The sequence below is a fragment of the Amblyraja radiata genome, chromosome 3 (assembly GCF_010909765.2).
Source record: "Amblyraja radiata isolate CabotCenter1 chromosome 3, sAmbRad1.1.pri, whole genome shotgun sequence".
NCBI classification, from domain to species: Eukaryota; Metazoa; Chordata; class Chondrichthyes; order Rajiformes; family Rajidae; genus Amblyraja; species Amblyraja radiata.
The window spans coordinates 71919255-71935670 of NC_045958.1; the positions used below are offsets into that span (position 1 = coordinate 71919255).

General features: G+C 39.8%; 1 protein-coding gene across 14 annotated transcripts in view; it reads right to left on the minus strand.

The window, feature by feature from the left end:
- Positions 1-16416, minus strand: part of nfib (nuclear factor I B) — a 292080-nt gene that overhangs the window by 86265 nt on the left and 189399 nt on the right. For all 14 annotated transcript variants that reach the window (XR_004411415.1, XM_033018019.1, XM_033018025.1 and 11 more), the window contains one exon: positions 13700-13818. Coding sequence is in view for 13 of the 14 variants with exons in the window: in XM_033018019.1 (XP_032873910.1) it covers positions 13700-13818 (119 nt within the window). In the remaining variant the exon portion in view is untranslated. The remainder of the gene's footprint in view (positions 1-13699; positions 13819-16416) is intronic.

Consider the following 16416-nt stretch of genomic DNA (forward strand, 5'->3'; position numbering starts at 1 on the left):
TCCATTTTCTCCAGAGATGCTGCCTGATCCCCTGAGTCACTCCAGCAATTTGTGTCTATCTTTGCTCATATCTAATGTTCATCTTCACAGTCAGGGTCAAGGAATGAGCGTTCACGTCGCGGCCCTGTTTCCACCAATCACTCCACCACTACACACAAGAAGCCATTGTATGCAGATGTCGAGAAGTGTGTTCAGCTCTGGCTGAACAATTTCTAATCTTGTTATGTGGACTCGATAAGGAGATCTTCACAGTCCATCCACCTCAACTACCTTTGTCATTGCGCATACATTCTTCTCCGCTGCAAATGAGCTGCAACCATTAGGGGAGCAGTGTTAAAGTGGTCTTATAGACAAGGTGTACGGAAGTCAAGCAAGTCAGCCATTGTATCTTATCTGATGTTTTAAATATTTGGCATTTTGCATTGACAGCATTGATCATTTGTCTTTATGCTTATATTTAGAGAATCAAGAACAGAGTATTAGGGATATGGAGATGATCATTTTGGGTCTGGGTTCCCTTTACCCCTAATGGTTCATGGGAGATGTGTCCCACTGTGGAGTCAGCATTTATTGATTATCCTTCCTGCATTAAGGATGTGGAGAAGTCACTTTCCTGACTTGCTGCTGTGCTCCAGCTGAAGGAACTCCCTGAGGTATTTTATACTGGACAGTCATGGAGAACTCCCTGAAGTCTTTTATACTGATCAGCCACGGAGAACTTGCAGTGTATTTCCATGTTAGACTTGCAGGGCACCTTGCATGTGTTCAAATGACATGGAATGAATATCTTGTCTTTCAAAGAAGTAACAGTGAAGTGATATTGCAAACAACGGGTCAAAGATGGACAGCAATGAGTTGGGTTTGTGAAAGAGAGGATTGCCATTCAAGAATGCTGCTTTGTCCTGAATGAATTAAAACTTCATTATCTTCAAGGCGTTGTTTAAGTAAGCAAGTAGGTAACACTCTTCACACCCTATTTTCGCAAGACCATGTATTAAAGGCAATTATGAATCCCAAGTGACAAGACATGTCCAATGGGCATTACATAATGGTTGCTGTCACCAGTAGGCATGCCAGACATGACCACACAATGCAAATAACAAGTAGCATAAGGTGCACATTACTTTGTACATCACAGTTTGTGATTTGAATTACTGACAAATGGGGGTTTGCAGTCAAAAGAAATTTCTGCTGCATGAATGCATTTCTGAGCTGTGACATCCAGTTGGAACAATATTTGTGTTAATCTTCCTCTCCTTTGCTTTCACGACCATCAGATATTGGATAACACAAACACAATAATGAACACTGTAACTAGGACTTAGCACTACTTGCTCTGGAACAGCTAAACTGGCATTATTTAAAATTTGTAATATTATTTTCTGGATAACTATGAATGTATTCTTTCGTATGGAAACAACACAGCATTTTAAACATTACCTAAAACAGTCTTTACCGTGATAATATTGGACTATATTTAAATCATTGTTCAAATCTTTAGCTAAAGTACGTTACACCCATAAGCACAACTATGAGAAGAACAAAATATTTTATGCCTGCACATGGTAAAAATAATATCAAATGGTTTACTATTTAAATGTTTTATCCAGAAGAAAGGTTATAGTTGAAAACGTCCACTAGGAATTTGCCACTACCAATCTGTAGCTGTAAGAATTCAATGAGTAATGAGTTGTTCTGTGTGCAATATATAGGAATAAAGCTTTCAGGTGTATTTGTCTGTGCTTACAAAACTCCACCACTCCATTTTTCCACTTCATTTATTTTCATAAACATCTACTTTTCTTTTGAAAGGGCATAAACTGTTTTCTGCAAAAATTTCATATAAGCTTCCATGTAGCTTTCACATGATTCCCTCCACAGATGCTGCCTGAACCACTGAGTTTCTAGCACTTGGTATTTTGATCCAACTTAAACTTACTTCATACTGCTTAAAGATCGCTGTGAGCGTGAAACAATGTGCATGCAATGCTGATGCAATGCATTGTGATGCCTTACTTTGGAAGTGGTGAAAAGGAAATAATAGTGGATTCATTTTGAATTTATTAATTATGGATGATGTGCTCATACATTGTGGAGGAATGTGCTCAGTTGGTGGAGGAGCAAGCACGTTATTTGTGGAGTGATCAAGGACAGGGGTGAACTGGTGCAGTTAAACATGTGCTGTATTTTGGAGTCACCCCTATCAGTACTGAAGTATCACATTAGCAGAACAAAAATCTGCATTAAAAATCAAATCAAGATATCACCTCCTTGCCAAACCTGCAGGCAGCATGTGGAGTGCTAACGTCTTTAAACCATGTTCATCACCTGTCATGCTATTTCATACACGCTCTGTTGGCTGACATAGTAAACTAGTGGATATCAAATGTCATGGTACGAGTCAGACATATTGCTTCCCACTACATTCCGAAGGTTTCTAACCATCACACAAGTGCTGAACACACTAACCAGCAAAAGTCCATGACAATTCAATGCTCCCAGCGCATCCATTATTATCATCTCCATTCATCCACTCAGGATGTCCAGCCTTTACAAACCCATTGACAAGTCTTTCTCACTTGATGACTTACTTGTAAGCCTTTGCCAATCAGCATATCGGCTCTAATGAGAACCTGTCAACCAGAATTGAACAGGGTATGATGTGGACAGTTGCAATCTGCACAGTGTCTCAAATGTACACCAATGGGGTCTTTGTTATGGCAACAACTGCCTTTCTGGACAATGTCAAACCATGTGCCTCATGTTTTCACTCTAGTGCACTGACAATGCTAACTGGTGGGCTATGGGCCATTCATACTGAAATTACATAATCTTAAATTGCTGTAAATAATTTGCTGAAAACCCATGGCATAACCAGATACATTTTCCCCTGTGATTCCGTGGTGTCCCTGAAGGTTAGGATGGTAAGGATTTGTGTAAGATTCCATTGCAATGAAAGACCTCATACATTAACAACTTCAAAGCATAAGTAATCTATTGCAGGGATCTGTGAAATAAATAAATGTAGCTGTCACCACAAATTTCATTCCAATTGAAATCTGTGTAGATGAAAGGTGCACACCGCAAATATTATCTTTCCTTCTGTCCAAGTTCCATTTGGAATGGATCAGAGAGGAATATCACATGGATTTAGAAATGATGATAGTATGTTGGTATGGCCAAAGCTGAAGACAATCATTGGATAAAGTAAAAACATAATGTACAAAATTACTGCATTAATATGTTGTACTCCTTGTTAGAAAACATTTTTGTTGCTGCTGCAGCCCAGGCCTATTCACAGAAAAATGGAAAACAGGAGCAAGTATCGGCCAACAAAAGCTATTATGCCTGCCCGGTTATTCAACATCGTCATGGCTGATCTCCATCTTAATAGCATATTTCTGCTTTCTCTCCATATCCTTTTGATGTACTTTGTGAGAACTATCCATACTACTATCACGGTTCCAATTTTCCCACGATGGTTTCCAAGTTGGTTTGATGAAGGTGACAAAGAAAGGATTGCGAAACTGCAACGGTATAAGAAGACCCTGATGGGAGTTATATGCAGGCCTCTGAACATTAGTCTGGATGTAGCATATACATGACATCAGGAGATACACATGGCTTTGTAAGAAAGGCAATGTTACAGTGGACAATGGTCAATATGCAGGTAGACTGGGAAAAACAGGGTGGTACTGGATCCCAAGGTCTGCCTGCAGTCGAGCCTACCAGGGAAAAGTTAATTCTGAATTTGTTGTGTAACAAACCAGATTTGATTAGGGACCTTAAGGTAAAGGAACCCCTAGGAGGTAGTGACTATAATCTGATAAAATTCAACCTGCCGTTTGAGTGAGAAGATAAAATCTGACGTGTTGGTATTACTGTTGAATAAAGGTAACTACAGGGGCATGAGGGAGAAGCTGGCTAAAGTTGATTGGAAAGAGACCCAAGCAGGAATAACAGTGGAGAAACAATGGCAGGAGTTTCTGGGAATAATTTGGAAGATGCAGGATCTTTTCATCCCAAAGAGGAAGAAAGATTCTAAGGGGAGAATGAGGTGATTATGGCTGACAAGGGAAGTCAAAGACAGCATAAAACAAAAAGAGATGGCCTATAATATTGCAAAGCTTAGTAGGAAGCTAGGGGATGGGAAGTTTTTAAAAACCAACAGAAGGTAACTAAAATGGCAAAATGGGGCAAAAAGATTACATATGAAGGTAAGCTAGCCAATAATATAAAAGAGGATTGCAAACATTTCTACAGATTTATAAAGAGTAAGAGAGAGGCAGGAGTGGACATTGGGCTGCTGGAAAATGCGCTGGAGAAGTGATAATGTGGAATAAAGAAATAGCAAATGAATGAGTGGATGTGAAGAGGATGTTTCCACTAGTAGGAGACTCTAGGTCTAGAGGACACAGCTTCAACATAAAAAGACGTAGATTTAGAAAAGGAGATTAGGAGGAATTTCTTTAGTCAGAGGATGGTTAATCTGTGGGATTCATTGCCATAGATGGTTGTTGAGGCCTAGTCATTGAATATTGTTAAGGTGGAAATTGACAGATTCTTGATTAGTAGGGGTGTCAATGGGTTCTGGAGAGAAGGTAGGAGAATGGGAAAGATAGTTCAGCTATGATTGAATGGAAGAGTAGACTCGATGGACCAAATGGCCTAATTCTGCTCCTGTAACCTATGAATTTTATGAGATTTTCAGCAGAGATTGAAGCACGAGGACGGATGTCTGTATTGAACTTTGCTAGAGAATGTGTGCAGTACAGTTGCTGGGTAACAAAAGAAAAATCATGCTTGGCCACAATGCTCTGCCCAGGAATCACGGGCCTCCACTTCAGTATCACTCTTCTGGAATTAATATAAAAGTGTCACATGATACTGACATTTGGCATTTACACTAACAAATGCTGGTGTTTCAAAACTGAATGAAAATTGAACAAAACCTTCAGATGATAGTTACAGAGAAAGTGATTCAAATATTTTATGTTCCGGCACTTCCAAAGTGCTTGATTAGACTTCTTTCTTGTTAGTACTCCCAAGATATTCCTACTCCATTAAATACAAGTTTCCTGCACAGATTTATTACTCTATTCTCCTAACTTTCCTTTTAAGCTAGAGTTCCTCCTAATTATGGTGATCCCTCTTACTCGCACATTTCAAACTATTTACAAATGCATTTCATTTTTGTGTGTTCTGACCAGGCTTATTACAGCCACCAATTTATCATACTGCTGAATTACTGCAAACTACGTTGGCTAAAGCAGTGGTGGCTCACTGACAAACATCTTTTGTGTAAGCCTAATAACGGGTGGGGAATATTAGTTTGTCTGCTAGTAATTATTATTCAGGTCCAGCAATTCTGCTTTAAGTCACAAAGGACCGGTATTTAAAACTTGGCTGTACAACATACAGATGCTGTTCCTGCGTTGTCAAAGCTTCTTTGTGTAAAAGCAATTTTTCTGAAGTAGAAATAATATATTGTGCCTGAGAATCTGGCATTAGTCATAGTTAATATAATTTAAAATATTTTTAAAAGTCACGAATATTCATAAATTGCCCCACATAGCATTGATTCATGTGTTCCACTCTATTAGTTAACAAGTAGATTCCAAAAGTGAGTTGAGGCAGTGCATTATTTCAGGGAACATTTTCAGCAAGATGGTTTGTTTACAGGCTTACAGAAAGTTAAACAGATTGCTTCTTGAGCATAACGCAACTTAGCGCCTGATAGCCACCCCTCTGTGAGCGCGAGTATTTTTATGTTACGACGCAGTGGGGTCTTCAGACAGAAGCTTTCAGTTGAGGATCCAGTTGCTAAGCAGTTTTAAAGTAATGCTGTGAAGAAAGGTCACTTCAGATGTGCCGTTGCCCAGTCAGGCTGGTTACAGATACTGGTATCCCTTTGCAAAAATAAACAAATGCCAATCACGTATTGCCAATTCTGATGTCAAAGTCACGCACCCTCACATAAGATGTTAATAATATTTTTAGAACTAGATTTCATCTTGAAAAAATGCTCCTAAGTTAAGCTTCAAAATCAACAGGGACAATACTAAAATGGCATAACTACATCCCGAAAAGAGATCATGTTCATCTTCCAGTCAAAACAATGGGATTGAAGCCATAGCTAGCAATGTAAATAAGCTTCACAAGGGGAAACAATAGTCAGAAGTTAAACTGTTGTACTTGGTAGAACCAAGATTAAATCTATCATACTCTAGAACCAATTTTAATGAACCCTTAAACTTTTGCCCTTTCCATTTTGAAGATTACTTTAATTAGACGCCTCCATTCAGTGAAATAAGCCCAGAGAGGTCAAAGAAATCAATATCTTGTAAAGAGTCTTCACTTAGAGAGAGTTCTTCATATTATACTCAATCTTATTTAACCCTCTGTGCACAGACCATCCACTGCAGTTGCCAAATATATAACTAACGTTTCTATTATTTTATAATTATAAACACTTCTATTTCAGCATCCGTGTATCATTTCATGAAAACATATTTATTAGTCGTAGAGGCATACAGAGTGGGAACAGGCCGTTCAGCCCAACTTGTCCATGCTGTCCAAGTTGCCCCATCTACACTTGTCCATGTTTGGCCCATATCCCGCTAAATCTTTCCTATCCATCTCGCTATCCATTGTTCCAGAATAAAATAGTCCAATTTTAATATATTTGTAATAAACCACTAGGTAATCATTCTTATTAAAGATGAATGTACAAAATTCAAATGCTGCTGCTATATGAAGCTAGGACTCATGCAGTTGAGGTAATGCATTTGCTCATTTAATAGATGGTATGGGAGAAGAATCAGAGCAAGAAAGAAATGCATGGTTTTCCAGTTGGCAGATTGTTACCAGCTTGAGGCTACAAGAACAGATATAAGCTATTTTTAATATATACTCATGGCTTAGATGGGAAAAAAGTGTTATGTAACCAGATTTATTTATGATGCACAGTTTGATGGGAAATAAGATACAATAGCTTGAAGACATATGCCACCAGATTCAGTTTTGTTGTCCAGATCTCTCAGCCTTGTGGCTTTTGCACTTTTTTTATCTGCAATATCTCTGTATAGTCATACAGCGTGGAAATAGCTCCTTTGGCCCAACTTGCCCGCACCGACCAACATGTCCAATCTACACTAGTCCCACCTGTTTGCGTTTGGCCCACATCCGTCTAAACCTGCCCTATCGATGCACCTGTATAATTGTTTCTTAAACCTTCAATTGTCCATGCCTCAACTATCTCCTCTGGCAGCTCATTCCATACACTCACCACCCTTTGTGTGTAAATATTATCCATCAAATCTATATAATACTAAAACTCTTTGTCTTGTTTGTGGCTGTGTGTGTGTGTGTGTGTCAATCTGGTTAATTTTCCTATTTCCTATTTTCTTCCAAACGCTAGGCCACAGCCGTCCTCTTTTCACACATTCTACTCACGTTTTTTCCCGTCGAGGCGATAAACATCTTCCCATCGCATGCCCATCTATAATCGTTTTAAGTTTTAAAACAGCCCGAAAACTCACCCATTTTGGAAAAAAACCCGAGTGACATCACAATGTACTCGCAAGGCAGGGCGGGACACTCCGGAACCTGGCGACAACCTACGTTAACTGGCGGAAACTATGACAGCACCTACGTCAGGAGAAGTCAAGCTACTCTCATTGGTGTCAAACCCACTGTCGCCGACTGTCTCCGAAAAATGTTCAACATGTTGAAAATCCAGCGGCGACCAGAAAGATGCTACGACTCTTTGGGCAACTGAGGAGACTACTCACGACCATACAGGCGACACACCGCCGACCATACAGCGACAGCCTAGTCGCCTGTAGTCGCCTAAAAATAGCCTAAGTGGGACAGGCCCTTAACACTGTAATGCTGTATCACTACATCCTGCACTCTGCTTATTTTTCTCTTGGCATAACAAAATCTTCCACTGTGTGATAATAACGAACCAATACTAATACCATTTGCACAGTGAGTATACAAATGGCAAATGCAAGGGGACCTCTACATCTGTGCATTGGTCTGATGTGACAATGTCTAATGTTTTTAGCATTAACAGAAACAGTTTTAGCCAATGATTAGAAAGTTACTTAGTTTATAAACCTTTGTTTCACTGGTTGGAATGTAAAAACAATGAGGAATTGTTGAGATAAAAACACAAAATGCTGGAAACAAATATGACCAATCTTAAATGTTGACTATTTATCTTCCACAGAAGCTGCCCAACCTGCTGAGTGTTTCCAGTATTTTTTGTTTCTGTTTCAGATTACCAGCATCTGGATTTTTTTTTAAATGCAACTATTACAGAGATTGCACAGGATTGTACTGGACATTTCAGTTGAAGTGGAGTACTGTGTGTGGTTTTGTCCTCTTAAAGATTGATATGCTCGAGACGCAGTTAGTGCAGCAGAGAAGTGCATGACTGATTTCTGGGGTCAGGGGTGTTGCCTGTCGAGGAGAGATTATGTGGGACTGGCCTTAATCACTGAGTCTTAGAGGCATGAAATGTGATCTCAGTGAGACAAACCGGATTCTGACAAACAAAATCAATTTCCTCATTCTAGAGATTCTCATGATGATCTCACAATGAAGGATCGGCCATATGGCACCAAAGTAAGGAGAAATGAATTTATGCCAAGAGTTGTAAATCTTTGCATTTTTAACGATGAGATATTTTGGACACCAATGAAATTAGACGATTTTGGGATTGGATGGAGCATGAGTCATTTTGTAAAGAAGTAAAACAGATTTGAGAGGTCGTTTTACTTACTCCTGCTTCCAATTCTAACGTTCACAAAAGGTCAAGAGCATAACAAAGCTAACATTGTAATTTTCATTAACCATTATTACCTTCATGATTTTTCATTATCTTTAACAGGGATCTGAATATCATGGGATTTATTGAATAATTGTATCTTTAATTTTCTGGATTCAAGTGTCCTTCTTAATTAAAGGTGTACACTTAATACTCATGCCAGTGTGCAGCCAAGGTCAGGTAGGAGTCTTGTTCTGAGTGTCCTAGACTTGTAAACACTTTGGAAGTTGTATCCAAGTAAAAGGAGGCCAGAAGAATGCAGTTCCTGAAAACTACTAATTAAAAAAAAGCAAAAGCAAAAGTGTCGTCAATTCACTGCTCCATGTTTGACGTTAATTTGAGATGTCATATTTAATTGACATGAGGTTTGGAGCTTAAAGAACTAATTACCTGTTAAACAGCTATCTAATCCTGCTAGCCCAGCCAAGCAGGATATTTGCAGTCATATGTAACACAATAGCAACACTGAGAACACAATAGGGAATATAATATAATACGCAGCATTCTGAACATTATGCAGTTCGGCTCTGTGAATAGATTGCGTCATTTTTTACACAGTACCTCAGTTCAGTTACAATGTCTGAGCTGTTAAATCCTTACTCTGGGCAACATTTCATTAGGGAGGGACAAAGATGGTAAGGTAGACACAAAATGCTGGAGTAACTCAGCGGGACAGGCAGCATCTCTGGAGAGAAGGAATGGGTAATGCCTCGGATCGAGTCTGAAGAAGGGTCTCGACCCGAAACGTCACCCATTCCTGTCTCCAGAGATGCTGCCTGTCCCGCTGAGTTACTCCAACATTTCGTGTCTAAACCAGCATCTGCAGATCTTTCCTGCACAGGATGGTAAGGTAATGGAACCTCGGATAACGAGATAAATTGTAAATGTGGCAAAAACGGAAGAGAAGCACAGAAGATGAAGTCAGACAGGGCCTTTGAGGAATATAAAGCAAGCAGGAAAGACCTCAGGGATAGTAGTAGGAGGACCAGCAGAACCATGAATTATTATTAGCAAGGTGGATTAAAGGGAATACCAACAGTTTTTATACATACATTAAAAATAAGAGGGTAACTCGGGAGAGGGCAAGATCATTCAAGGATAAAGGAGGGAATTTATGCTTGGAGTCAGAGAAGTACTGTGCATTGTTATTCACCAAGGAGAAGGACATGGTGGGCAATGAGATCAGTTTTGGATATACCAAAACAATGGAGCATTTTGAGATCAAGAAAGAGTTGGGTCTCTTGAAGAGCATTAAGGCGGCTAAGTCCCCAGTGCCTGCTACGATCCCAGGTTATTGAGAGTCAAGAGAAGGTGAGGTCCAAGAGGAATGGAGAATAGCCAATGGTATTCCTATGTAAAAAAAAAGGGAAATAGGGATATTCCTAGGAATTATAGATCAATGAGCCTCTTAGCAGTGGTACAAAAAATATTGGAGAGGATTCTTTGAGATAGAATCGATTTGCATTCAGAAGAGAATAGGCTACTTAGGGGCAGTCAGTATGGCTAAATGCAGGGCTAGTCATGTCTTACAAAGTTGATTGTCATTTTTTGAGAGGGTGAAACACAGAGGCTTGTGGTGGAAGGTGATTAATGAGGAAGAGGATGCGGGGTGATCTTATAGAAGTTTCCAAAATATTGAGAGGAATAGATTGGGTATACACACAGAGTCTATTGCCCAGAGTGTTGGAATTGAGAACTAGAGGACATAGGTTTAAGGTGAGGAGGAAAAGGTTAAATAGAAACCCGAGGGGTAACTTTTTTACAGGTGGTCCTGTTTCCATGCAGTATGACTCTATGGGAGTAGGACAGTGGATGTTGCCTGCATGAAACTTTAGTAAAGCATTTAATAAGGTATCTTATGGTAGGCTGATTCAGAAAATTAGGATACATGGGATCCACAATGAATTAGTAGTTTGGATTCAGAACTGGCTTACTCGTAATAGACAGAGGTTTGTGGTGGAAGGGTGTCATTCTGGCTGAATCCCTGTGACCAGACGTATTTAGCAGGGATCAGTATTGGGACCTCTGATGTTTGTAAAATGACTTGGTCAAAAACAAAGATGGGATGGTTTGTACATTTGCAGTCGTTTCCAAAATTGAATGAAGTTGCAGATAATGAAGAAAGCTATCAAAGGATGGGAGGTTGGACAAACTTGAACTGTTTTCTCTGGAACATCGGCAGCCGGGGGGGGGGGGGGGGGGGGGGGGGAGACTGGATGGAAGTTTGTAAGAATATGAGTGGTGCAGATTGGGTAGACAGTCAGAACTATTTTTCCAGAGAGGAATTGTCAAATATTAGAAGGCACAGTTTAAGGTCAGAAAGGGAATATTTTATAGAAGATGTGTGGGGATTTTTTTTTACAGAGATTGTTAGGTGACTGGAACACACTGCCGGGGGTGGTGGCGGAAGCAGATACAATGGTGGTGTTTAGGAGGTTTTGGATAGGTGCAGGGAATAGAGAGATATGGATCATGTCCAGACAGATGGGATTAATTTTATCTGGTATCATGCTTGGCACAGTCATCATCAGCCAAAGTGCCTATTGCTGTACGGTACTGTGTTAAGTTCTAACTTCATTACAAGAGACTCAATTGGCTGCCAATCCACTTTCTGTGCCAACTATTCTCTGAATCAATGATGTTTGTTCCTACCAATCAGCTTCTGAAGAATGTATTGCTTGGCTTGGAATTTACCTTCTTGGTGTGCCCAGAATGTGATTCATATTATACTAAAGATATAAATGGCATATTATAATTTTTTTTAATTGCTATGTCAATGTCAAAGTATTGTAATTTTTGAACAAAGCTTAACCCTTACACTAATGCACTGTTTTGGGAGTAAACTGTGGTGTTGGGCACAATGATGTTGTGATCCTGACCAAAATCAAAAATAATATAATCTATGATGGTGATCATGTCTGTTATGCTTCCTGACACACCTGCCGCTTTTGATTGGGTTATTTTATTTACCTTTTCTCCATCTTGTTGCTGGGTTCAACTGTGATGGTCTGTTTGTCCACTTGTAGGATGGAATTCAAGAAATTGCTTCCCATTTCTGAGAGCATTGCTCTCTCAAAGTCATCACTGACATTCTCCCACTTATTCCTGAGCTACACATTATCCCTCTGCAACATCACTGAAAATCCAACGAGAGGGTCTGCATCTGTACTGACAACAGCCCACTCCACTGCGCTACCTCCTCTCTCAAGGTCTCTGTTCCTTGATTTGTCATGTTGTTAGTCCATGAAAGCAGCACTGAAAGGTTAGAACTTTCTTCTCACTGGTAAAACTGAATGCATTGTCATCAATACCTCTGCTCAGTTTGCCTAAACCTACCAGATCTCCCGGTTGCTAAACACTTTAACTCCCCCTCCCATTCCCACACTGACCTTTCAGTCCTGGGCATCTTCCATTGTCAGAGTGAGGCCAGCGCAAATTGGAGGAACAGCACCTCATATTTTGCTTGGGAAGCTTCCACCCCAGCGGTATGAATATTGACATCTAACTTCAATTAACCCTTGCTTTCCCTCTCTCTCCATCCCTCCCTCTTCCCAGTTCTCCCACCAGTCTGACTGTATCTCTGTCTACTTTGTTGTTACCTCCTCGCTAATAATGGTCTATTCTACATTTTCTTTGATCTGCATCTCTTTTGATCTCTTACACTTCCTTATCTCCATAACTTCCTCTCCCCAGACGCTCAGTCTGAAGAAGGGTCTCGCCCGAAATGTCACCCATTCCTTCTATCCAGAGATGCTGCCTGTCCTGCTGAGTTACTCCAGCATTTTGTGTCTATCTTTGGTGTAAACCGCCATCTGCAGTTCTTTCCTACATCAATAGAAACTCCTTTTCAAGGACATCCTCTTCCTGGTCACTGTTTTTGGCTGAACCAGACTAATTGTCTCTTAAGTTAAAAAAAATCGAACACACAGGTAATATTCGGAATATTTCCAGATTTCCAGCATCCATTGTATTTAGTTTTTTCACAGCCCATGGTTATTTAACCTAGACATGGTCTTCAAAAACCTTAGGCATCCAATAACACAAAACTTTCACCTTCTCGTCTATGACACCAGCAACCCCGCCTCTGATTCAATTCTTTCCGGAGTTGAAATTCGTCCCGAAACGTTGCCTATTTGCTTCGCTCCATAGATGCCGCCGCACCCGCTGAGTTTCTCCAGCAATTTTGTCTAAACTCATGTTATTACTGGTAGCCTTCACTCTGGTGTCTCGGACAGTCCTCATCATGTATCTTCTGTAAATCTAAACTCATCCAAAACTTCCAAATGCTAGCTCTCAATCATATTTACCTTGTGCTCACTGACATGCCCAGATTCCTGGTCTTTTGTGCACTTATGTCTCTGACTGTCTGCACTCCACACTGTTCTTTGGCTTTCCAGACCCACAGATCTGGAACTCACAATGATTTACTGCAAGAGTGGTAGACATGGAGCTATATGAACACATGCTATTATAATGCAGCTAGTTGAATTGTTTTCAGTAAGTTCTGCAGCGTACAGATGTTATCCATTCATATCCATTTACAGTGTCACAATTGTGTAAAACCTCATCAGGAGGAAAACGCTCTCTGTTGCTGTGGCTCTTATTCTTTAGCAACGTTAACCATAGAAGTGATATGTTGTAGAAATGGGAAATTGCACCAAAAACTTCTTAACATACACCTTTGATCTTACTATGGCCAAGTCTGCCATGATATTATAATGAATCATCCTCTTAATTGTTATTAATACCAGATTTCTTGGCTTGGAACATAAATTATATTTCATCACAATTTATGTCCATGCGCTTGTGGAAGTACACCAGTGTTATACATCACGTCTCACCAAACTCATTCCAAGAACTTACCTTGATCCCTTTCATGCCATGTTCTGCTGACACTTGTCGGTGAGCTGGGGGATGGATAGAATTCTCCAGCTGGACTGGTGTCTATGCTGTCATCAATTGAGATGGTCTTAGGCCGTTTGCTGGTAAACAAAAAAACACAATTCATTTTATGGTGAGGTACCGAAACTGACAATTCTCTTTGAAATAATTTCAGTAATTTTTTCAGTTCTGGTTTACACAGTCAGAATTTCCAGCAAAATTTACTAGTGCCTGTAGGATAAACATAACTTTTCTCATTGACTACTGGTCCAAATATGTTGGTCTTGAACTTGTAGACAGCAAAATAAAGTTACTTCTGTAACTGACCCTAAAATAAGATATCCAGAGATCTCTGTGATTAGCACTTTCTCTTTCTAATGGTTTTCGTTGCTAGCTGTTAGGCCAGGTGGGGCCCTAGTGGCAGCAACTGTAGATTTTAGGAAGGAATTTGACAAAGTCCCTCATGGTAGGCTAATCCAGAAGAGTAAGACGCATGGGATCCATGATGACTTGGTAGTTTAAATTCAGAACTGGCTTACTGGAGGCCTGTGGCCAGTGGTGGACCTCCAGTGAGTTGTACTGGAACCTCAGTTGTTCGTGGTACATATAAATGACTTGTACATGAATGTCAATTGGTTGGTTAGTAACTTTACAGATTACACCAAAATTGTGTACAGGATGGAAGGCTACAGCAGGATTTAGATTAGTTACAGATTTGGGCAGAGATATGTAGGTGGAAGTTTTGGGCAGAGATATGTAGGAACAACTCCTACTGCAATTGAGACTGCATTTGGAGTATTGTGTGCAATTTTGGTCTAATTTGATGAAGAACATTATTGCTATTGAGGGAGTGCAGCATAGGTTAACCATATAAATAACCATATAACAATTACAGCACGGAAACAGGCCATCTCGACCCTTCTAGTCCGTGCCGAACACATAATCTCCCCTAGTCCCATATACCTGCGCTCAGACCATAACCCTCCATTCCTTTCCCATCCATATAACTATCCAATTTATTTTTAAATGATAAAAACGAACCTGCCTCCACCACCTTCACTGGAAGCTCATTCCACATAGCTACCACTCTCTGAGTAAAGAAGTTCCCCCTCATGTTACCCCTAAACTTCAGTCCCTTAATTCTCAAGTCATGTCCCCTTGTTTGAATCTTCCCTACTCTCAGTGGGAAAAGCTTTTCCACGTCAACTCTGTTCATCAGGTTAATTCCCGGGATGGCAGGACTGACATATGATCGACTGGGCTTGTATTCACTTGAATATAGAAGGATGAGAGGGATTCTTATAGAAACTTATAAAATTCTTAAGGGATTGGACAGGCTAGATGCAGGAAAAATGTTCTCCATGTTGGGGAGTCCAGAAGCAGGGGTCACAGTTTAAGAATAAGGAGTAGGCATTTTAGGATAGAGATGAGGAAAAATGTTTTCACCCAGAGAGTTGTGAATCTGTGGAATTCTCTGCCACAGAAGGCAGTGGAGGCCAATTCATTGGATGTTTTAAAGAGATAGTTAGATTTAGCTCTTAGTTCTAAAGGAATCAAGGGATATGGGGAAAATACAGGAACGGGGTGCAGGCTCAAAGAATGGCCTACTCCTGCATCTATTTTTATATGTTTCTATGTTTCTACCACAATGTTGCCTGGATTAGAGAGTATTTGTTATAAGGGGAGGTTGGATTGTTTCCTCTTCAACATCAGAGTCTGAGGCGTGACATGATTGAAGTTCATAAAATTATGTGGCTTAGATAAGATGGAAAGCCAGAACCTGAGGGTAAAATTGTCAGACTAGAGGGCGTAGCTTTATGATCTGTAGGGGAAAGTTTAAAGCAATTGAATGGGGCATGGTTTTTTTTACACAGTGGTGGGTACCTGGAACGCGCTACCTGGGGTAGTGGTGAAAGCAGATACAATAGTTGTGCTTAAGAGGCTTTTAAATAGGCACATGGATATGCAGGGAGTGGAGGGATGTACATGCTAAGAGAGAGGATTATATATTCAGCACAGACATTGTGGGTTTAAGGACCTATCCTGCACTGTACTGTTCTATGTTCAAACTCGTTGAACAATCAATCCCATCTTAGAATTGATACAGAGAATAGAGCAGGAAGTAAAAAAATAATTAACGTGCTAAACATATACAGAATGCCAAACAACATTACATATATCATAATGGAAGTTAAAACGGCAAAAACATTTTTTTATGATTTTAAAATTGCATTTATCATGAATGTTTTAATATGAAAGAATTACAACACATGTATAATAACATTTTTGGAAAGACTTTCTTCAGCCACAATTCTTAGTTGCATCATTTCCATGATATTTTGCAATCAAAGTAGTTTGTATGTAGATTACATTCAGGTCAATTCAATGATTACTTTGATCGTGGTGGAGAAGGCAACACTGTGAGGTGGCAATGAATCATTGACAGCAACTTGGGATTAAATAACGTTATTAAACAAAGTTGTTAACCAAAAACAAATATAAAGTGTAATTACAGTGTAATGTTAGTGATCACTCATAGTTTCTTTTTTAACATTACCATAAAGCCTGGGCAACTTCAGGGGAATAATACCTGTACACTTCCTTATACTGTATATCTCATCAGTGGATATTTTTAAGGCAGAGATAGATTCTTGATTAGTGCAGGTGTCAGAGGTTATGGGGAGAAGGCAGAAGAATGG